Source organism: Glycine max, chromosome 10 (assembly GCF_000004515.6).
Source record: "Glycine max cultivar Williams 82 chromosome 10, Glycine_max_v4.0, whole genome shotgun sequence".
NCBI classification, from domain to species: Eukaryota; Viridiplantae; Streptophyta; class Magnoliopsida; order Fabales; family Fabaceae; genus Glycine; species Glycine max.
Genome location: NC_038246.2, coordinates 33966548 through 33981052, shown reverse-complemented (window position 1 = coordinate 33981052; position 14505 = coordinate 33966548). Strand labels below are relative to the sequence as shown.

The following is a 14505-nucleotide window of genomic DNA, read 5'->3' as shown; positions in this document are numbered from 1 at the left end:
TTATCATTAGAAGGAAAAAAAAAGGATGCATGACCTTTCTCGTTCTCTCCTGAACTTAGGAGAAAAGTTTCTAGCACTCTTTCCATTTAAACTTATTATACAATATTCGTACGCAACTGTATATCTTTTCAAAAAAAACTAAACAGAAAAATATTCCATTTATCATTCTTATTTTCTTTAACTAACCAAGAATAATCAATATTATATGTTATAACTGAGTCTGAGTATTGATAAAAGTACGTCGAGTTACTAAAAAAAAACAGAAGCTGCTCAAATATGCCGAAAATGCATAAAACTGGAGGGAAATGAACAATACTTGACCCGAGAGGCAAGATTAAAGACATTATAAAACACGAGCATTATAAAAAATAAAATAAAACAAAGGTGACTGCAAAACAGGTCATTTTGCAAATTTTAATAATAACATAATTACGCGCAAAGTAACTAAGTCTCAATGTTATATAGCACAACTTCCACAGATGCAGACCCATTAGTTAGAAACATAGATAAAAACATTATAAATCACTTACGGCGGCATAGCTAGCTATAGCTATCCAAAAGTGTTTTTGTGAAAATGAGAACATCTAGACGAGTTTGACTAAAATGTTAACCCTCTTAAAGTGATGAACTTTTCTTGTATCTCGGCTACACGCCGGATATTGTTTGCTTTCTTCAGCTCCAATTTTGACTTTTGGGATAATCCATGTTTAATCTCATGACCAATGGTTGAAATTGAGTTGGCAACATTTGTTAGCTCAGAAGTCAGCTCAGCTTTAGTCTTCTTCATGGTTTCAAGGCCATTACTTATCCGGTTCCGTTTCGCTTTAAGTTGCCGAATTTGATCATCAATTTCTCGAATAGTTAGAGTGCTTATGTCGATTTCAGCCTCTTGCTGGCCTATTTTGTCCTTTAATTCGTTGTACTCTTTTTTGAGACTAGGAACTTTAAGTTTCTTTGCCTCTAGGTCAGCTAAAAAATTGTTTACCTCCTCAATGTTTTCCTTAGCCTCCACGAAAGCCTCACCAGCTAACGGAACTTGTTCCACCAACTTCAACTTAAACAGTTGATCAACACTAAGACTAGGATCTTCGCGAATATGTGCTGCAAGGGTTGCAACTTCTGCAACATCACTACGAGAGACCAAAGAAGGAAAATCTATAGCAAGAAGGGAAGAAAGCTTCTTCTTGCAGCTCTCAATCATTTCATTATCATCCAAAACGGTAGGAGGAGTCAGATGATCCGATGGTGTAGTCTCAATTTCAGGCATAACAAGCATGTCCTCCAAGGTATCTAGATAGTCATCCAAATTCACAACTTGATCAGGTGTTAAATGGGGTCGACCCTGAACTAGTCCAAAAGACTTCTTCGGGGGGCGACCGACACTTCGTGTTTTTCGTTTTAACTTCTTTCCCAGGGTGCCAATCTCATCTGTCGCATCTTCTCCAGCCTCCGATGATGGTAGAGTTAATAGTGCTAGAGATTTGTGAGTGGGGACACTCAGGCTTCCTGTTTCTTGTTTTAACTTCTTTCTTGGGGTGCCAATTTCATCTGTGGCATCTTCTCCAGTCTCTAGTGATTCTATAGCTAAAACGCCATATACATCAAACAATAAGAAAAATACATAAAATGAAGGAACAACAAAAGTTGGAAGGATGAGTTAGAAGTAAAGTTACTCCGTAGCAGACAAGAGGATCCCAACTTAGTTCACAAACTTCACACCAAAAAGATTATTGATTTGCTCCTTTCTAGAACTAAGATATTCATCTCATCACCATCATTTTCCAAAGTATTCAGAAAGACAACTGTCACACCACACTTTAAAAAAAAATACAGAGGAAATATACATAATACAAGTCATCACTAGTATCTTATTATTCACCTTCGTACAAGAAGTATGAAGGAAGCAAGTCCATCAACAAATGATAAAAATCACAAACCATTGCAGTAAAAGTTGAACAGTGTAGGGGCTCATGACAATCATGGAGGAAAAGTATCAACAATGACTAAGAAAACTGAGACAAATAGAAGGACTTTTATGCAGGAAAAAATTGAAAGATTTAAACTACAGCAAATCAAGACAATACCAAAAATAAAAAAAACAAGGCAAAAATGAATGAGAAAATAGCAACACTAGGTTGAAAAGAAAATTGTGAAACTGTTTTTGGCTAACCTTTTGTAGGGGTTTGCTGAGTTGAGGGAATCTGCCAGCTAAATAAAGCAAAGAATGCTTCAATTTTCATGTCAGGATAATTTGATTGAAGATATCTACTAATATCAGCCTTGCTTCGAAACTCTGCCTTGCGACGAGACTTCTCAAGAGATCTTGGAAGAGTAAGGAATCTATCAGTAAAATATCCAGAATTGTTCATCCTTTTTGCCACTTTCCAGCCCCATACATCACCAGGATTAGGCCACCCTTCAGGTGCATATGGCAAACCTACACCAGAAGAAAAAGGTGACACTGGTTGAAGATCAAAGGTTTTCTCCTTTGTCACATCCTTACAAGCATTGCTGTCAATTGGAGTGTCATTCTTCAAGGATTCCCTTTCATCCGTAGAATTATTAAAAGCATTGTTGTCAACTGGAGAGTCATTCTTCAAGGATTCCCTTTCATCTGTAGAATTATTACAAGCATTGTTGTCAATTGGAGTGTCATTCTTCAAGGATTCCCTTTCATCTGTAGAATTATTACAAGCATTGTTGTCAATTGGAGTGTCATTCTTCAAGGATTCCCTTTCATCTGTAGAATTATTACAAGCATTGTTGTCAATTGGAGTGTCATTCTTCAAGGATTCCCTTTCATCTGTAGAATTATTACAAGCATTGTTGTCAATTGGAGTGTCATTCTTCAAGGATTCCCTTTCATCCTTAGAACTGCAATAACAGAGAAGACAATGTCAACTGCTGAAGAGTCCATATGAACACACAATTGCTTATATTTTCCTGTATATTAGCACGTACTAAAATGTTTATGTATTCATGTGCTTGTAGAATAAATTTGATGATATAAATGGAGTTCCCTAGAACTTAATCCTACTACAGAAGTCACTGTCATTGTGCAAATGTGAGCCAGCTAATGTGAAGATGATCACAAAATACCAAGTACACAGGTGAAAAAATGTTGCCGACTTCATTCACCACTTACTTAGGAATTGAGATAAATATGTAATATCATGACCATGGCCCAACAATTAGTGCTTATCATAAACTCACTGAGATTTAACATTTGTGCTATTCAAGTCGCATGAGTTAAACAACAAACGTGAAAGAATAGCTTTTCAAACTCCAACAAGGAAAAATAAATAAAATGACAAAAGCTCATAATGTGAAAGATATACAGTGGAGAAAAAAAAAGTATCGCAAGCATTAAATAATCACTCGATCACCACATATTGATTATCTTGCTTGCTATGTTATGCAGCATGATGCTCCAAGAATCAAAGACAGTCTGAGAATCCATAATGTTTAAAAGTAGTCACTTTTTTAAACAACAAAAGCCTTATCCCACTAGGTGAAGTAGACTACGGCTATGTTTGGATAAAAGTTGAGAAAATACTAAGCACATTTCCAAACTCTAATGCACAAAATGAAGAAGCGAAAATTCATTTCTTTGAGATTGAAAGTACTTTTAAGTTCTCCCAACTGAAATCCAAACATACAGTGCATACTGCATAGATCACTCAACATGACACCATTTGACTCATTTTAAAACCAAATATTCAGAGATATTATTTACCTTGAAATTCCTCTTAATAACTTCCTCAACAACAACAACATCAGCAGCACTATCCCACTTTTTTAAAACGAAAGTTTTTTTTTTCTCAAAAAATGTTCTTTAAAATAAGTCAATCCAAATAATCACGGCCTTCAAAACAACACCATTTTTAATATAAAAGAACCAAAATTTCTAAACATGATGGTAACCCTTTAGTTGAATCTTCACAGAACACAAAGAAATTGACATGAACAACCCAAATACGTTCAGCATCTGGAAAAAAAACACGGAAAACAACAAATAATCTGTCCCTCATTGCTCTTCGCACTTCGCAGCAAGCTATACAAATTTTGTGATCTAAAATAAAGAGGCATTCGGGACTTCTAATTCTATAATAATCGTAGTCTAAGCTTGCATAGTTGCATATAACATGTTCTAAGGTCTGATTCAACCTATTCCTAAAAAACGAGCAAAAAAAAAACTCAAAAGGGCAAAATGGTAAATTACCAAAGTTGGGGGAGGGGGGGGGGAACAAGAAGAAGAATGAAAAAGGAGAAAACTTGACCTGGTGGGAGTGATAGTGAGAGTGTCTGGTTGAGCCATGTACGGAAGAAGAAGCGAATCGCGGATGTGTTACAGAGAGAACTGCGCGAAAATTAGAAAACGCGAAGATTAGGGTTAGGGGAGGAAAGAAACTGAACTGTACCGGCGAGGCGTTACATGGTACGATGCCGGAGGCGAATTCGGAGATGGGGTCGGAGAGTTTCGACGAGAGGAGGGGTGATTTGGGGATTGGGAGGAGGACTGTGACAGAAAAAGAAAAAAAATGCTTCACGAGTCACAATGCGAAAGAGGAAGAAGGGTTTAGTTTACTCACGTGTTACTCATATGCTCTTTGTTATTCTTGGTAAGATAATTATGATCCGTTGGATCTTTTTATATTAAGGGCTGAGATTTATTCTTAGAATTGCACGTCTCAAAAACCATATAAGTTGTGTTTGGTTGAAGGTGGTTCGGAAGATGGAAATAGTGAAAAACATTCTTTGAGATCACTTGGGTCTTATATTTTTTATATTTTACTTCAATTAAAAAAAAATTCATTATCTTTATTTTCATCCTCTAAGTTAAACACAACATTAAAGACATAATATAATATTATCAAACTTAGCTTGGATGGATAAGTCGACATGTTAACTCAAAACTTATTATATAATTGATTTGTTAGGTTTGAGTCAGTAGATAAATTAATCATACGTATGGGTGCATCTCGTTTTAGTGAATTTAGAGATTAAACCGATGAATCATATAATTTTTAATTTTTACTTTTACAATTGAAAAATATTAATTATATGAGAAAATTCAATTTTTAACTTGCACAGTGTTATTTTATAGATTTGATTGTTTTAGCAAGTATAATTGCATCTTAAGATTTGAGATGATAAAGTTATTGTCATTTTCAATTTGGTTATTTTCTCTTACTTATATTGTTATTTTTTTTTCTTATTCATAGAAATTGAACACTATACGAAAGGATTCATAATACTCACATATTTTACCCAATCAATTAAATACATACTTTGAAAAATGATTATTAGTATTTCTTGTAACAACATAAGTTTTTAAAGTCTAAATACGTAATTTTATAATTATAATTAATTATCATTGTTTTTGTGAAAGATAATAATTAATAATTAATTATCATGAAGCATATAAATAGTATTCATTACATATAATTAAAGTAAATAAATAGATAGAATTTAATTACTTTACTTTTTATATATTTTTTTATATATAACATATTCTAAAAATGCATTTTTACCACAAATTTTTTGTTGGTATGTATTAGGTTTGATATTAGGAAATTTATTATGGATTTAGAATTAATTTTAAATATATTAGCATATGTTTAATTTTACTTGAAAAGGAATTTATAATTGATTTTGAATTCATGATTGATGGTAGGTTAAAACAATTTTAGGTAACAAATCAAATTTTACTTATAGTTTAATTTTATAATAAAACCTTCAAAATATAAATTATATTACTTTAAAATTAATTTTAATAAAATTTAATTTCATTTAAAATTAATTGTATAAACACTTATCCAAAACCCACTTAGAAAAAGTCATTAAAAAATAGAAATATCATTAAATTCCATTAATGAGGTTTGGAATAAAGATTAATAATTGATTAAAGTGTTGGTGGTAGATTCTCTAACATATCGAGTGAAAGAGTAGATGGGAGGAAGGAAGTAAAGAAGCAGCGCAAAAAGCACAGCTGAAGCAAACCACCATCCATCATCACATCCTTCACACCCAAAAATGCAGAACAGCACAGCACCAGCACCCTCCCAGTCCCAGCTGCACTGGCCCTCACTCTCCACCTTCCTCAACCTCAGAGATCCAAAGCCCAAACCCACCCTCCTCCTCTACTCCTTCCTCTTCCTCTCCCTCCTCTCCCTCACCCTCATCCTCTCCCTCTCCTTCACCTCCCCTTCTCCCCACTCCGGCCCGGACCCCTTCCTCCACCCCATCTTCCACACCCACAAACCCTCCACCCCCTCCCCTCCCTCCCTCGCCTACCTCATCTCCGGCTCCCACGGCGACTCTCCCCGGATCCTCCGCCTGCTCCGCGCCACCTACCACCCCCTCAACCTCTACCTCCTCCACCTCGACCCCTCCGCCCCCCACGCCGATCGCGACCACCTCGCCCTCTCCGTCCAGTCCGACCCCGTCTTCAAGGCCGCCCAGAATGTTCACGTTGTCGGGAGGCCCGACTTCGCCTACCACAAAGGCTCCTCCCCTGTCTCGCTCCGCCTCCACGCTGCCGCCATTCTGCTCCGCCTCTCGCAGAACTGGGACTGGTTCGTCAGCCTCGCTGCCGATGCTTACCCTCTTGTTACGCAAGATGGTATATTATATACATATTTGCACGCTATGGTTCTCATGAATGAATTTTCAATTTTTTGGTTCGAGGAGTGGAAATATGAAACGCATACCTTTTTGATCCCTGAAAGATTTGAAGCTGGTAGTAATAGTTTTGAAAAGATGAGAAATGTGGATGGATTTAGTTGTTTTTTAGGGACTAAAATTGATGCTGAAATGAAGGACTATGTTGATCGAGTTTTCTTATGGTTTGGGGAGTGAAATGCTTACCCTTTTGGTCTCTGAAAGATTTGAAGCTGGTAGTAGTCTTGAAAGATGAAAATGTTAGTTTTTTGTAGGGAGTAAATTGATGTTGAAATGAAGGAATATGTTGATCCTTTTTTTGAGGGATGAATATAGTAATTAGTGATGAAAATGGTGATTTTCATCTTTTTGGACTAATGTGACTAACATGAACTCTTCCCGTAAATAGTGTTTGCATTGATAATGTAAATGGTTTTTAGACTGTCAACTCAATCATAAGCTGCCATATATGGTACCTATATGACAAATTTGTTGAGTATTATTATAACTATTTTAAAAGTTATATCAATGATGATTTTTTATTGCTTGACTTTTACATTGATAGTACATAGCAATTACGTTCTAAATCTTTTAAGTACTGAAAATGATGTTTTGCTCCCTTTATGTTACATGAATATGTTACTTTTAGGTACTGAAAGATTCAAAGTCAGTAGTAGTAGTCTTTGAAAGATGGAAATCTCTGTTTTAATCTTGGAAAGATGAAAATGTGGATCGACCTTTTCAATTTTTAGGGTCTAAATTGATGTTGAAATAATGGACTATAATGACCAACATCTTCATTTTTCAGCAATGAAAGTAGTAATTTTTTTCTTTCAGGTGCTGAAACGATGTTTTTCTCTCTTTATGTGATGTGAGTATTTTGCTTATAATCACGTGTTTTGGTGTTTTGATGATGAATCTTTTGTGGGTGTGTCAGATCTTCTCCACATATTGTCGTTTCTGCCTAAGGATATGAACTTTGTGAATCATTCAAGTTATATTGGATGGAAAGAGTAAGTTAGTGTTTTTGTGTGTTTTCTTCTTTTGTTGTTATTATTTGTTTTGCATAGGGGATTATAATATGGACTGTAAGGATGATACTTGTTTTCCATGTATTTTGATGCTGTAGAGCGAAGAAATTGAAACCTATTATTGTTGATCCTGGCCTGTATCTCTCTGAAGGGACTGAAATGTTTTATGCTACACAGAAGAGAGAACTCCCTAGTGCTTACCGTGTTTTTACAGGTATGGATGGCTTTTATTGTTATGTATTTGAGTCTCTGCATATTTTTGGATTTTCGTTTTGTTTATTTAGAGAGTGTCAACAAGTGCATGAGTGGAAAATAAGTGTATTGGTGATGATAATATTGTGATGGATGATTGACATTCATTGAAAAAAAAAAAACATAAGATCAAGATCTAATGATTAATATTTGTCCTCTCAGTCTAACATTAAAAGAAAACCTTTCATTTGATATGTTTGATTTTTATTTTGTTTTAAGGAAAATCTTTCTTGATGGAATCATGGGACTTCATTCATATGTTCCTTACTGTTCCAGTATGTCATGGATAAATGAGAGATAAATCCTGTGTTCAGCTTACAGAAGAAATCCACTGTTGGAAACATAAAAAACTTCGTACCCCATTGCCCAGAGGCTCTTCGCTATGCGAAGGTATGGGGGAGGGATGTTGTACGCAGCTTTACCCTTGCTTATGCAAAGAGGCTGTTTCTGGATTCGAACCCATGACCAACAAGTCACCAAGGCACAACTTTACCGCTGCACCAGGGCTCGCCCTCCACAGTTGGAAACATAGTAATGAAAAAAATAATGTTATCTGAGATGAAATATTCGTTGTCTAGTTGCTGGGTGAGATATTCGGAATTTTAATTAGCACCTTTAGGTGAATAGTTGACAATGTATGTTGTCAAAAGTATTTGCCTTGCCCCTCCTGTTCTTCCCTTTAGAAGTTTTAGAGGATACTTGTAGTTACCAAACCACTTTTGATCAAGGTGAAAATGTGAATTCTATGCTAGGTCGTGGAATGTCAGACAAAGTTACCAACCAGATCAGTGTACTTTAAATTTTGTTTTATTGTTTTGGAGGGTAGAGGGGAAAAAAAAACCTCAAGAATTACCTGTAGAAGCATTCTTTGTGGGGAAAAAAATTCGGGAGTATTGATCTTGTGGGGATTGCTCATGAACAGGAAGTTAATTAAATTGATTCTTTTAAAACTGGGGCAACAGACCACAGGTTTTGTGGTGTGTTGATACAATGAGATAGAGTACTATAGCATATCCTTGCAAGCCATCAAGTGATTGGCTAAAAGGGAACTTCCACATTGCTATTTTGGTCATGTAAATTGGTGTGTTTGGTCAGTTGCTTGGGAAATTGAGCTACTTCCGGCATTTTCAGTGTTATTAAATTGTTGATTATATAGCATCACCAATTATCATAAATCTTCAGCTGTTGATTCAGTAGCGAAAACACAACAAAATTTTTACACTAACAATGAATCATACATTTTATAGGCATTCTATGGTCACACAAAGTACCTATCATACATTGAAGGGTATAGATTTTGTTTTTACCTTCTTATAGGTAATTTGCTCATGATTTTACTTTAATGAAGTTTCCTTTTTGGACATCTACACAGACTTTGGCTGCCTTGTTGAATTCCTGAGTGTTTCTGCATGTTACTTTCTGTATATGTTTTTATAATATATATTTTGAAAGAATTTTATCATGATCTAATTGTACTTGCCTCTATTCTCAGTTTTCACCATATAATATTTCATTTTCTATCAATAAAAAGAGTTGGGTAAATCTTGCTCTTTTCTTGTGCAGGTTCATCTTTTTCTATCTTAAGCCGCAGTTTCATGGAGTTCTGCATCTTGGGAGAAGACAACCTCCCAAGGATTCTGCTGATGTATTTTGCAAACACACCTTCATCCTTGTCCAACTATTTCCCTACAGTTCTCTGCAACGCTCGACAGTTTAATAGGACAGTCATAAATCAAAACTTATTATATGCTATCCATGACAGCCATAGAAATGATCTTAGACCACTCAATTCCACTGATTTTGATGACATGATTCACAGCGGAGCTGTCTTTGCTCAAAAGTTCCAGAACGATGATCCTGTGCTTGATCTCATTGACCAAAAACTTTTGGGTCGAAGTCCTAGATCAATTGTTCCCGGTGGATGGTGCTTAGGTGAGCCTGGGAACAACACATGTCTAACTTGGGGTGATGCCAAGATCTTGAGACCTGGTACAGGTTCCCAACGGCTTGAGAAGGCCATTGTTGAATTGCTGGCTAATGGCACTTTCCGATCGCGCCAGTGCATATATGAATGAACTGACTCTAGCCTAACATCTCACAATGTAACAGAATAGAAATCCATCTTGAAAGAATCTCAGAAGGATCGGCAACAACTATAGAAATGGTTTTTGTGCCTTATCTATTGAAAATCTTGTAGCATAGTTGGGGTATGGATTTTTTTGGGTGGTGCTTTATACAAGATAGCTATGTATTGTATGAGTATGTATTCTGTTAGCATAATTAAATTTTTGCCGATTCTGATTCGCATTTTTATAATTTAATATGGATATCAATATAGCATGTATGTTCAGATTTGATTGCTGGATGTTGGCAGAGATGTTTGCTTCGTTCTTGAATACTAAAAGTTGGATCAAATGCACTATAGGTGGGAATTATTTCTAATCCCGTGTACGTGTTACAATTAAGTATCAAGGTGTTAGCTTCTTGCTCTTTTTACCCAGGTATGCACTTTTGTTACTGGTGTCAAATCATGAGAACATATTGGGATTAATCTGAAGTGATGAAATTGTTAAAACTGATGAGTACAACACATATTCGTGTTACTTTTACTCATTTCATCCTTATTGATCACTCTAACTAAATAAACGATACGCTTGAGTTGGGGATAAATATTTTTGAATGGTTAATTGTATGCCTCATGTAATCTCAAGCCTTTTTATGTCTTCTGAATAAGATCCAGGCACTCAAGGCGGAGAAGATATAGTTAACATGGAATGTAAATAACACAAAATGCAACACGACAACGGGTACGGTTCCAAGTTACATGTGCATGCAAGAATTGAATTTGTGATTTTCGCGTTATTAGTCTGACGTTTTAACCAACTTAATTAATAGGTCAATTGTGTTAGAAAATAATTAATGTAAATATATGTAATACTAAAATTTTTAATATATATTTAATGTACATATAAATTTAGATAATAAATTTTGTGACAATTAATTTGTTTATATATATAAATTTTTATGAAACCTATTATTTTTATTTACAATTTATATATGTATACAAATTAATTATTAGATCAAAATGAATCGTCACAAAATTAATTATTTAAATTCACAGTGTATTAAATATACATTGGAAATTTTAGTTTTATAACATTTTTTAATATAATTGATGAATTCGTAAGTCTTATACGAATTTAAAGTATCAACTTAAAAATAGAATTTAGTAATTTTGCTGGATGTACTAACAATTGTACTCGGTGTAGAAAGCAATATTTGTCTTCCTTTCGATCATACTCTTCAATTTGCATGAGCTTCAGCTTCAATAATAGGCCAAACTTATAATTTAAACAAATCCACGATTTTAATTTATTTTTTTAAAATCACGATTTTAATCATTTTGAGGATGTTGACCATTAAGTTTGGTTACATTAACCAACATGTGACACTGTCTAAATGTTAAATGATGTGACAGAAGCTAATTAGATAAATAAGAGATGAGTTGGATTTTTTTTATTATCTGTTAATTTTTTTACATTAAAACGATAAGAAAAAATAAAAAGAAAAAAGAAAAGAAAGAAAGAGGACACGTGAGGAAGGGACCATAATGCTTGTTCCCAAAACTAATACTTCAGAGTGTCTAAAAGTCAGAGAGAGTATCCATACCATTTCTCTACCCAAAAATTTCCAATCTCTTCTTGATTCTAATCTTTGTGAGACACACACGAGGAAGATCGAAGCGTTGTTGATTGTAATTGCAAAAAACAAATACCAGGATTCAACACTCCGATAAATTATCTAAAATATAGTTGAACCATTTCCTCTGTTTCTCTTTTCTTGGCTTAAATTTTCCCTGCATCTCCTTTTTTTTCATCTGATAATCATAAAGCTGATGTTTTGGTCCTCATTCCCCATGAATTTTCAGTACAAATCACTGCCAAGGTTATGGTAAACAAAGTATTTGAGTTAGTTTCTAACTTTTTTTATTAATTGAAAAATTTAATTGATTGTTCGGTAAATTAATTTTTTTAATAGCTTCTAATATTTTTTAAAGGGTTCTTCGAATAACATTTTTTAAAACGATAGCTTCTAACTTTTTATATTTTCTTCTATTTATATCCTTTAATATATTATTTATCAAATCTCTTAATTACTCTTTTTAAATAAATCATAATTCTATTTTTTTTATCATTTTACAATTTTTATCTATTTCAACAGTTAATTTTACCAAGCATTTATAATTTAATAAGTTAGTTTTTCAATTTTCAACTAGTTTTGTCAAACATAACCTAAAACACCAAACCAAACGCAATGTATTCTAATTGAGTTGGAGTAAGTTATAAATATAATGAAGAAGTTAATAAATCATAGACTTGATCATTTTCAAAAATTCAAGCTCAAGATAATACTAACTTTGTTTAATCTTTGTAGGGTTCTGCAGTTTGAGTATTTTGTAATCCATTATATAATAAATCATTAACTAGGGTATTTTATATAATTTAAAAAATTATGGTAAAACAACTATCATGGTTGAAATTGAGTTGAAGTTAAGTTATTTAGGAAACACAAAAGTTGATCAATTATAGGCTTTATCCTTTTCAATTTCAAGCTCAAGATGACACTAACTTTGCTTAATCTTTGGAGGGTTCTACAGTTTGGGAACTTTGTATTGTATTGGTGAAAAGTTGGAGGCCTTAAGGATTGTTTGGAGGCTTTTGTTGAGGTTAGTGCTTTATGTGATGAGGGGTAAATATCCCTTAAGGATTGTTAAATGAAGGGTAAATACCCACTTTTGTCCTTGAAAGTATAATTCACTGACAAATGTGTCCTTGAAAGATATAAATGTAAAATTTAGTCATCGAAAGTGTTAAAAGTGCGACAAAAATATCTTGTCATCAACTTTCGTCCGTTACAGTTAAAAAAGTTATCTACGTGACACAGAGGGACAAATTTGTCACAAAATTGATTGTCAAGGTGACCATGCTGACTAGATTGGATGAAAATGTTAGTAAGAAATCTTTTTTGGACGTAAATGTCAGTAAAATTTTGATGGACCAAATTGTCAGTAATTTTTTTCTTGGAGGAAATTGTCAATAATTTTATTTGGACCTAAACGTCAGTATCTTCTTTTGGAACAAAATGTGAATCACAAAAATAATTATGATAGATTTTGGTCATTTGGATGAAAATAGTTACCAATTTTGGACGGTAATGTTAGTAATTTCATTTTTTTTTATGGGTAAAATATAATTTTATAATATATTTTCATCATTTTTTATCGTTACAAGCATAAGTCACAATAATCACTTTAAAAAATAATTTGCAAAAATAATTTATAACAAACATAATATCAATAATATTGATTATGAACCATATTTTTTTTGTCACAACATAAATTATCCAAAATAAATATTGTACCAAAATACTAAAATAAACATTGTATCACTGTATCAATCATTACAAATTTATCTAAATTATAATAATTAGTTACTATCTACTATAAATAAAAGATTAATCTATCCCATATTTTAGTTCTTCGAATCTTGGCGACTGGACATTCCTGGTGTAGGTATGAAACTCATGTAATTCAGTTAGTTCTTGTTATGAAATACTTCATCTGGCATTATAATTCGAATTGGTGCTGGAGGCATAAGTGGAGGTGGTCTAAACGCATTTGACATCGATGGAGGTATGAAGATGGTTTCCTACAGCAGTAATAAGTGATTAGTTATGCATAATATAATTTAACAATAACTAATGAATAAAATGTAAAAATCACTACATGACTTGGAGTTGGAACATTTTGAGTTGAAGCATTTTCAGCATCAGGAGTTAGAGTAATTTCCAAATTAGTTAAAGTTTGTTCAACTTGTGGAGCAGATTCAAAGCAGTTAATCTCATCCTACATATATGTAAAATAGTCATTAGTCTCTGCACAAATTTAATATAACTATAGACAAATAAAGTATTAGTAAGTAATCATTAGCAACTAACATTCCACGTGGATAACACAAACCAATTAACATTTTTATCAAATGTTTGTGCTAGCATTATTCCCTAGAAAAAGCATCGCATTATAATAGACAAATGGTGTATGCAGTGGCATCCTCCAAAAGGAGTAATCATGAAAATTTAGTCTTTAAAGCTAACATTTTCCAACAAAACAAAGTAGCCAAATGGTTACTAACAATATACATGACTAATCCCTTCTAACAACACAAACTACATTTAAGAACAAATGCTTGCTAACAAAATTTAAAGTAATATACAACACAAACTACATTTAACAATAACAGACCTGCATCAAATCCAGCAGAAACTAATCATGTACTGGATTAACAAAATTGCATACTCAGTGGATTAACAACAATAGGTTTCTGCAATAGTAGGTTTTCACTTTTTTGGTCTTGGTGAAACACCACCATTAATGCATCCTCCACTGTTATGACCATTGAGACCGCATCTAGTACAAGTAACCTCTTTGTAGGATCTTTTCAGTCTACTGTTACTGACTTGGCCCTCATTCTGATCTTTTCTTCTACATTTTTTGGGTCGA

At 33.7% G+C, this 14505-nt stretch overlaps 2 protein-coding genes across 2 annotated transcripts; one reads left to right on the top strand and one right to left on the bottom strand.

Moving 5' to 3' along the window:
- Positions 1-403: 403 nt before the first annotated feature.
- On the bottom strand, positions 404-4588 carry LOC100785586 (uncharacterized). The gene is made up of 3 exons (XM_003535915.5): positions 4281-4588; positions 2171-2874; positions 404-1584 (listed from the first exon to the last, which is right to left on the bottom strand). The coding sequence occupies exons 1-3, from the start codon at positions 4316-4318 to the stop codon at positions 599-601; spliced, it is 1728 nt and encodes a 575-aa protein (XP_003535963.2). The 5' UTR covers positions 4319-4588; the 3' UTR covers positions 404-598.
- A 1326-nt stretch (positions 4589-5914) lies between these two features.
- LOC100811397 (beta-glucuronosyltransferase GlcAT14A) lies at positions 5915-10305 on the top strand. Its single transcript, XM_006588988.4, has 4 exons — positions 5915-6625; positions 7601-7676; positions 7793-7908; positions 9510-10305. Exons 1-4 carry the CDS (start codon positions 6037-6039, stop codon positions 10019-10021), a joined length of 1293 nt encoding a protein of 430 aa, XP_006589051.1. The 5' UTR covers positions 5915-6036; the 3' UTR covers positions 10022-10305.
- The last annotated feature ends 4200 nt before the right edge of the window (positions 10306-14505 follow it).

Excerpts from the sequence above, each read along its gene's own strand:
- LOC100785586 (XM_003535915.5), bottom strand. The coding sequence starts at position 4,318 with ATGGCTCAACCAGACACTCTCACTATCACTCCCACCAG. Across the intron at positions 2,875-4,280 it reads CTCACTATCACTCCCACCAG|TTCTAAGGATGAAAGGGAAT; the intron begins GTCAAGTTTTCT and ends CTGTTATTGCAG. Across the intron at positions 1,585-2,170 it reads TCAGCAAACCCCTACAAAAG|CTATAGAATCACTAGAGACT; the intron begins GTTAGCCAAAAA and ends ATGGCGTTTTAG.
- LOC100811397 (XM_006588988.4), top strand. The coding sequence starts at position 6,037 with ATGCAGAACAGCACAGCACCAGCACCCTCCCAGTCCCAGCTGCACTGG. Across the intron at positions 6,626-7,600 it reads CCCTCTTGTTACGCAAGATG|ATCTTCTCCACATATTGTCG; the intron begins GTATATTATATA and ends TGGGTGTGTCAG. Across the intron at positions 7,909-9,509 it reads TGCTTACCGTGTTTTTACAG|GTTCATCTTTTTCTATCTTA; the intron begins GTATGGATGGCT and ends TTTCTTGTGCAG.